General features: G+C 43.8%; 1 protein-coding gene across 1 annotated transcript; it reads left to right on the top strand.

Annotated features, from left to right (window-relative positions):
* Positions 1–690: 690 nt before the first annotated feature.
* Positions 691–6,588, top strand: LOC135703310 (uncharacterized). The gene has a single exon (XM_065224501.1). It carries the CDS (start codon positions 691–693, stop codon positions 6,586–6,588), a length of 5,898 nt encoding a protein of 1,965 aa, XP_065080573.1.
* Positions 6,589–8,914: the final 2,326 nt, after the last annotated feature.

Raw genomic sequence — 8,914 nt, 5'->3', positions numbered from 1 at the left:
TAAACGTAAGTTGTCCAAATTTTGTTTCGACAGAAACTCCCAAAGTTTCAAAAACTTTGGTTTCAACTGTAAAAAGAATTTGATGTTTGATTGATCTCAGAATATCTCAAAATACAATGAATGTTGGAACCATCCTTGTGACGGCGAAAAGCCCCCCAATGCTACGGCGATGTAAGGTACATCCCTGACGTGGCCACAAGTTTTCCACCGGGCTCGTTTGACGTCCGTCATGATGACGGCCCGAAAAAGAAAAGCAGCAAAAAAGAAGTAGATAAAAACACAAGTCATTTCCATCAAGTAAAATTTGCTCAGTAAAATTTTAGTGAATTTAAAATTCGTTTATTGCATAAAATAAATAGTTATTATAATAATAAAACCTACTTACAACTAATAGCTACAATTAAAAGTGAGTAAAACTTAGATTTATAGCGAATAAGTTAATTTAGTATTTACAAATTGAAAATTCTAGTTTGCCTAACCTAAATCACAATATAGGGAAGAATCTCGTCGAGTTTACGAAGATCACTGAAAATTTGTGAGTATTGCATGAAATTAAAATTGGAAATTGTAACTAAACAATAAATAAAACTTATAGCTAAAGCTGTTCCCAAAATTGCTTTGTTTGTGGAGCTGCTAAGGAAACGGTGACAACAATTTCTTTAGAAATTTTCATCGCGAGATCCCCTGAAAATGAGTCAGGTTAATGATGGAGATAAGCCACAGGATGAGTCCAATTGCGTGGGCTGTGAGCACCTGGACAACATCGAAAATATGGTGGCCTGTGACTCTTGCGGTTCCTGGTACCACTTCAGCTGTGCGGAGGTCGATGAAGGCGTATCTAATCAACCGTGGAAGTGCACCTCTTGTGGCACCTTCAATCAAACTCCAATGACGTTGGAAGATGTTGAAGAAGAACGTTTGAAGCAAAAGACGCTGGTAGTTCCATCCAACGGAGGAAAATCGTCGAGGGCTTCAGATTTTAACAAACCGAATACCAGAAGGAGTAAGAAGTTGGCAACGAAAGACTCAGTAAGTGTTACCTCTAGTGTTAGAAGTAGGGCACTCGAGATAGAAATGCAAATGTTGGAGGAGCAAGAGCGGATAAAAGAGCAGGAACTGAAAGAAGAAAAAGAGTTGAAGCAAAAGAAGTTAAGGTTAGAGAAGCAATTGAGGGATCGCGAGTTAGAATTAGAAGCCAAAAAGTTGGCAGAAGATAAAGCTTTCCAGGAGAAACAGCTCGCGGATGAAGAAAAGTTCCGTAAAGCCCAAAAAGAAATGAGGCAGCAGTCGCTTGAGAAGAAGAAAAGTCTTGTTCGACAGTTGTCACAGCGCGGTAGTGAAGCTTCGAGCGTTTGTCAAAGTGAGACGGCGAAATCTGTTGAGAAGGTGAAAAAGTGGTTGCAGAAATCCGGCAAGCAGACAGAGGGAGACAACAAAAAGAAGTCCACGTCAGCAGCCAAGGATTCTCGCAAAGTTTCGGATAAGAAACCCGGAAAACCAATCTTCGACGACGTTCCCCATCCAGTTCCTGACAAAGCTCGGAGAAAAATCAAGCCTAACGAAAAGTGGGACAAGACCGAGACGAGCGACGACGATAGCGACCGAGATATCAAAAGTCAACAAGCAGAGAAGGGCCCTACCAAGCATCAGTTAGCGGCACGTCAAGTGATGGGAAAAGATCTTCCGGTGTTTTCGGGAAATCCGGAGGAGTGGCCTATCTGTATCAGCAACTTCGAAAGGTCAACAGCTACGTGTGGATTCTCCCAGGATGAAAATCTGATTCGGTTACAACGCTGCCTGAAGAGTTCTGCTTTGGAAATGGTGCGCAGCAGACTTCTTTCTCCGAATAGCGTTCCTCATGTTATCAAGACTTTGCAGTCACGCTATGGTCGACCAGAAACTTTGATTAAAGCACTCACCGAGAAAATCCGTCATCTTCCTCCTCCAAGAATGGACAACTTGGAAAGCATAGTCGACTTCGGTATGGCGGTTGACAATCTGGTGGAACACCTGAAGAATGCAAACCAACAGCCACATCTGACGAATCCGTCGCTGCTTCACGATCTTGTAGGAAAGCTTCCTGTCGATTACCGGTTGAAGTGGTCAGCATTCAAAAGTGCCGTAGAGGAAGTGAATCTTGGAACTTTTGGATTGTTCATGTCTTCGTTGATGGAGCTAGCGTTCGAAGTGATGGATGACACACCGACTGGAAAGTCAACCAAAGGAGTGAATTCTAGGCCCAAAGATCGAGGTTACGTACAAGCTCATTCAGAGTATCCTTCGACTGGGCCGACTTCGTCGAACAACAAGTCAACCACACCGACAAAGCAGCCGATAAAGATCTGTGCATATTGCAAGATGGATGGTCACAGGGTAATGGACTGTTTCAAGTTCAAGTCGTTGAATATCGATGAGCGATTCAAGGTCATCAGTCAGAACTCGCTGTGTCGAACTTGCTTGAACCAACCCGGGAGATGGCCGTGTAAGACCTGGCGAGGGTGCGGAATAGAAGGTTGTCGTTTGCGTCATCATACACTGTTGCATTCGGCCACACCATCCGTACCGACAGTAGTCTCTACGAGCCATTCGGAGCAACAAACCAACGGTAGTCCCTTCTTCCGGATTCTACCAGTAACGCTATATGGAGACAAATGTAAGCTGAACGTGTATGCATTCGTGGATGAAGGTTCGCAGCTGACACTATTGGATGATGGAGTAGCTGAGCAGTTGGGAATCACTGGGCCGATTGAAACGTTGAATCTACAATGGACCGGGAATATTACACGGAACGAACCGAACTCCAGGCGGATTCGGGTGGAGATTTCGGGTTGCGAGCTGGCAAAACGCTATAAGTTATTCGACGCACGTACCGTAGCTAGCCTTCAACTACCGACGCAATCGTTGCACTACCACAACTTAGCAACAAGTTTTCCGCATCTACGAAGTTTGCCGATCAGCGATTACGAAAACGTAACACCGAAGCTCTTGATTGGTCTTGACAACCTGAAACTGACGGTTCCGTTGAAGATTCGGGAAGGAGGTTGGGGCCAACCTATGGCAGCCAAGTGTCGTCTTGGCTGGAGTATCTACGGCTGCTCTCAGACAGTTTCGGAACCATTCACCTGTGGGTTTCACGTTGGAGGATGGACCAACCCAGAGCCAGACTTGAACCAGCTAGTCCGCGATTACATAACGCTAGACAACTCGGGCGTAGCACCTCCGCTAACTCCGCTCGAATCAGAGGAGGATAAACGAGCACGTATGCTACTTCAATCGACGACTAGCAGGATTGGCAACCGATTTGAGACTGGTCTTCTATGGAAGTGGGATGATATCCAGTTTCCAAATAGCTACGGGATGGCGTACCGACGCTTGCGCTCGCTAGAGAAACGACTCAGTAAAGAACCTCATCTTTACGACTGCGTGCGTCAACAAATGCGGGAGTATCAAGAGAAAGGTTACGCTCATCAAGCTACGACGGACGAACTATCAAATACATATCCGGAGAAGTGCTGGTATTTGCCGATTGGGGTAGTGCTCAATCCTAAAAAGCCCGACAAGGTGAGGATCATCTGGGATGCCGCCGCAAAAGTAAACGGAATATCACTCAATTCAGCGTTACGGAAAGGTCCTGACTTCCTCACGTCGCTGATTGCAGTTTTCTTCCACTTCCGCTTATATGCCTATGCGCTAACGGGAGATATCAAGGAAATGTTTCACCGCTTCTTCATCAGGCTAGCGGATCGCCAGTTCTTGCGATTTCTCTGGCGTGATCGTGCAACACTAGAGGTCGTGGTCTTTATTATGGACGTGGCAATATTTGGAGCGACATGTTCGCCGAGTTCCGCGCAATACATTAAAAATCTGAATGCACGGGAGTTTGAAGCTGAGTTTCCGAGAGCGGTAGCAGCAATTGTCCATTACCATTACGTGGATGACTACTTGGACAGTTTTTCAACAGCAGAAGAAGCAGTGAAGGTGGGAAGTGAAGTGAAGCGGATACATGCCGAAGGTGGATTTGAGATTCGTAATTTTCTTTCCAACGATCCAGCGATCGCAGTGCAAGTCGGAGCAGAATCAATGGAACCGGAGAAGTCAATCAAGGCGGAGAAAGGTGAAAACGTTGAATCCGTCCTAGGAATGAAATGGATCCCGAGCGGTGACGAACTCACCTACACTTTTGTGTTGCGCGAGGATCTCAAACACGCTCTGGACGATTCGCACACACCTACGAAGCGAGAGGTGCTTCGGGTAGTTATGAGCTTATTCGATCCGTTAGGGTTGATTAGCTTCTTCTTGATCCACGGCCGAACATTGATGCAGGACATTTGGGCATCAGGTGCAGACTGGGACGAACCAATAAATAATACACTATGTGGCCAGTGGAAACGCTGGACGGCACTCCTTAGTGAGCTTAATTTGGTTCGAATTCCACGGTGCTATTTCTTCGGAGCCGGATATGAGACCTACTCGACGCTCGAAATCCATGTTTTCGTAGACGCTAGCAGGTCAGCTTATGCCAGCGTAGTTTACTTCCGAGTGGACACAACCCAAGGTCCTGCAGTAGCGTTGGTGGCCGGAAAAGCGAAAGTAGCTCCCCTCAAGATGATGTCAATTCCCCGTCTGGAGCTACAAGGTGCTGTGTTAGGATCCCGTTTACTAAACAGTGTGATGGCTATGCATAAACTTCCAGTAACTCGGCGTGTGCTTTGGACAGACTCCGAGATAGTTTTGGCATGGTTGCGGTCAGATAATCGGAAGTATCAGCAGTTCGTGGGATTTCGAGTGGCGGAGATTCTTTCTACGACGGATGTACAAGAATGGAGGAAAATCGAAAGTGAGCTGAATGTGGCGGATCAGGCGACAAAGTGGGGAGGGGGACCGAACTTCAACGTTGATAACCCTTGGTTTCGTGGGCCAAAATTTCTATCCAAACCGGAGAGTTTCTGGCCGCAGCAGAGGACTGTGCCGTATTCTACTGAAGAAGAAATTCGCAAAATGAACGTGCACACGAAGATCCAGTCGTTGATCGAGGCAACCAGGTTCAGCCGCTGGGAAAAACTTGAGCGAACAGTGTCACTAGTTCAACGATTCGTCGATAATTTGAAGCGGAAACGTCAAGGCAAACAGTTGGAGTTAGGAGTGCTGAAACAGGAGGAATTAGCCAAGGCAGAAGCTACGTTGTATAAACAAGCGCAGCAGAACTGGTATGCTGAAGAGGTAGCTCAGCTCAACGGATTCGACGGAACGTTGCAGTTGCAGCATTCAGTGATATCGAGAACAAGTAATATCTACAAGCTTTGGCCATTCTTGGATCAATGTGGAGTGATGCGGATGCGAGGAAGAATCGACGCAGCTCCAAACGTAGCATATTCAGCAAAGCACCCTACGATTCTGCCACAGAAGTCCAGAATCACCTTTCTTCTGGCAGACAAGTTTCACCGGCGTTTCCGTCACGCCAACAGGGAAACCGTGATAAACGAGATGAGACAGGAGTACCACATTCCGAAGATGCGGGCGTTAGTCGCTAGAGTCACGAAGGAATGCGTATATTGTCGCATACGCAATGCCATTCCGAGGTCACCACCGATGGCCCAGTTACCGAATGTCCGGGTTACACCCTTTGTACGACCTTTCACTTTCGTGGGCCTCGATTACTTCGGACCTATTTTGGTAAAGGTTGGACGCAGCAACGTAAAGCGCTGGGTTGCACTTTTTACGTGCCTCAGCATCCGGGCGGTTCACATGGAAGTAGTACACAGTATGTCTACTGAATCCTGTGTGCTAGCAGTTCGTCGTTTTGTGTCAAGGAGAGGTTCACCAGCTGAATTCTTCAGTGACAATGGGACCAATTTCATTGGTGCCAACAACCAGTTGAAGAAGGAGATTCAGGACCGAGAGGAAAGACTAGCGTCAGTGTTCACCAACGCCAACACCCGCTGGTCGTTCAATCCACCCGGGGCCCCCCATATGGGAGGGGTATGGGAGCGAATGGTGCGCTCGGTTAAAGCGGCGATTAAACCAGATGATGAGACGCTGGAAACAGTCATAGTTGAGGCTGAAGCAATGATTAACACTAGACCTCTAACGTACATTCCCTTGGAGTCGGCAGATCAGGAATCATTAACGCCAAACCACTTTCTTCTGGGGAGTTCTTCCGGGGTCAAGCAGTTAGCAGTTCAACTTACGGATTATCGGATGACACTGAGAAGTAGTTGGAAGCTGGCGCAACATTTGGCTGATGAGTTCTGGAAGCGATGGTTGAAGGAATACCTTCCGGTGATTTCACGGCGGTCGAAGTGGTTTGAGGACGTGAAGGATATCCAGGAGGGAGATTTAGTATTCGTGGTGGATGGATCAACTAGGAATCAATGGACAAGAGGACGAGTGGAGAGGGTAGCGGTTGGTGCAGATGGACGAATACGGCAAGCTTGGGTGCGTACAAGTAGAGGAGTAGTTCGAAGACCGGTCGTCAAGCTGGCAATGCTCGACGTCATGGAGAATGGTGATCCTAGAGCAGGAGATTATAACGGATCACGGGCGGGGGAATGTGACGGCGAAAAGCCCCCCAATGCTACGGCGATGTAAGGTACATCCCTGACGTGGCCACAAGTTTTCCACCGGGCTCGTTTGACGTCCGTCATGATGACGGCCCGAAAAAGAAAAGCAGCAAAAAAGAAGTAGATAAAAACACAAGTCATTTCCATCAAGTAAAATTTGCTCAGTAAAATTTTAGTGAATTTAAAATTCGTTTATTGCATAAAATAAATAGTTATTATAATAATAAAACCTACTTACAACTAATAGCTACAATTAAAAGTGAGTAAAACTTAGATTTATAGCGAATAAGTTAATTTAGTATTTACAAATTGAAAATTCTAGTTTGCCTAACCTAAATCACAATATAGGGAAGAATCTCGTCGAGTTTACGAAGATCACTGAAAATTTGTGAGTATTGCATGAAATTAAAATTGGAAATTGTAACTAAACAATAAATAAAACTTATAGCTAAAGCTGTTCCCAAAATTGCTTTGTTTGTGGAGCTGCTAAGGAAACGGTGACAACAATCCTGATACTCTTATCTTTACACGTATTTTCTGAAAAATTTGCTTGAATCATCTCAGAATACCCTCAGAGTTCATCTCAGACCTCTTCCTGGTATTTTAGCTACATGGGTCTCCCTCAAGGCTCATGTTTAAGCCCACTTTTGTACAATTTCTACGTTAGAGAAATTGACAATTGTCTTAGTGACAATTGCACGTTGAGACAACTTGCAGATGACGGCGTCCCAAGCAACACAATTTGTCATAAACGGGTTTACAAAACTTATTTATGACAATATCAGCGGTAAACATTTACGTCTAGTTACTTATATACAACTTATTTATACCGAAAAAAGCGCAAGAGGTGGGATCTATATATAACATATTGAACATGTTGTAAATTAATTTCATCCTTCCTACGAATGGAATTTGTTTATCATCAATTTACACAACTTATTTTTCTGAGGAATTTTATCGTGCGAATAAAGTGTCTAAACTGAGATTCCGTACTGCAAACATTTATGCGGTTACAAATTTATGGTAAATCTATACATTCTACTTCTAAAAAACTCATTGGCTCTTAGAAAAAGCTTAAAATAATAAATTGAATTGCATAAAAAATACTGGATAAAATTCCCCAACATTGCAAAAAACAAAAACAAATATAATATCAACTTTCTTTTTCAATTATCTTGCTTTTCTCTGTTACAAAACGTACATGTGATGTTGGAAGCACAAATTAAATGGTTTTTTCATTCTATACATTGCTTCATTGGTCAGCCATATTGTAGTGCAGTTTGTAGAATGCATTGAGAAATTTCATAATTGTTATCAAAACATGTTTATAACACGACAAACAAGAACATTACTTGTATCGTATATTGAAGTTATAATTAGGTATGGAAACTCTCAATAGCCTATTTATAACACTTTTATAACTGATTGTGTTTGATGAAAACTTGCTAGCCTTATATACAACATGTTTTCATATGTCATTTTTGGAAACATGAGTACAACTGAAATATAACTAATTAATAACATGTTATAAATAAGTTATATCTCAGATTTATTCATGTTTCTAATAATGACATAATATGAAAACATGTTGTATATAAGGCTAGCCAGTTTTCACCAAATACAATCAGTTATAAATGTGTTATAAACTGGTAATTGAGACATGCAATATCAAATTATAACTTCAAGATAACAAGTGCTTGTCGCGTCTAAAACAGGATGTTTTAGAAGCAATTAATATATAACTTCTGGATTTTTTTTTTATTTTTCATGCAAGATGTTGCAAGTGTTACTTGGGGTAGTGTCTATCACAGGGCCAAAAGAGGTTGACCTGCAAGGACCCTTACAGGATACCTTGAACAATTTTTCTACTTGGGCTATTCAGCTAGGTATCGAGTTCTCCACGGAGAAAACTGAGTTGGTTGTTTTTTCTAGGAAGCATAGCCCAGCACAACCGAAGCTTCAACTTTTGGGTAGGCCGATCACTCATTCCATGTCTTTCAAATATCTTGGGGTCTGGTTCGATTCCAAATGCACCTGGAGATCCCACATTGAGTATCTGAGACGAAAATGTCATCAAAGGATCAATTTCCTTCGATCAATTACCGGAACGTGGTGGGGAGCCCATCCACAAGATCTTCTAACGTTGTACCGGACAACGATTTTATCGGTTTTAGAGTACGGTAGTTTTTGCTTCCAGTCGGCGGCTAAAACGCACATCATCAAGCTAGAACGGATCCAGTATCGTTGTCTTCGTATCGAGTTAGGATGCATGCACTCGATTCATACTATGAGTCTCGAAGTGCTGGCGGGCATGTTGCCACTATCCGTCCGTTTTTCAGAGTTATCTCTGAGGC

Source organism: Ochlerotatus camptorhynchus, unplaced genomic scaffold, assembly GCF_037179485.1.
Source record: "Ochlerotatus camptorhynchus isolate MF236.1 unplaced genomic scaffold, CSIRO-AGI_Acam_v1.1 ptg000020l, whole genome shotgun sequence".
Classification (NCBI taxonomy): Eukaryota; Metazoa; Arthropoda; class Insecta; order Diptera; family Culicidae; genus Ochlerotatus; species Ochlerotatus camptorhynchus.
Note: the sequence above shows the minus strand (reverse complement) of the source record. Positions and strands in the feature narration are given on the sequence as shown.

Excerpts from the sequence above, each read along its gene's own strand:
- LOC135703310 (XM_065224501.1), top strand. The coding sequence starts at position 691 with ATGAGTCAGGTTAATGATGGAGATAAGCCACAGGATGAGTCCAATTGC.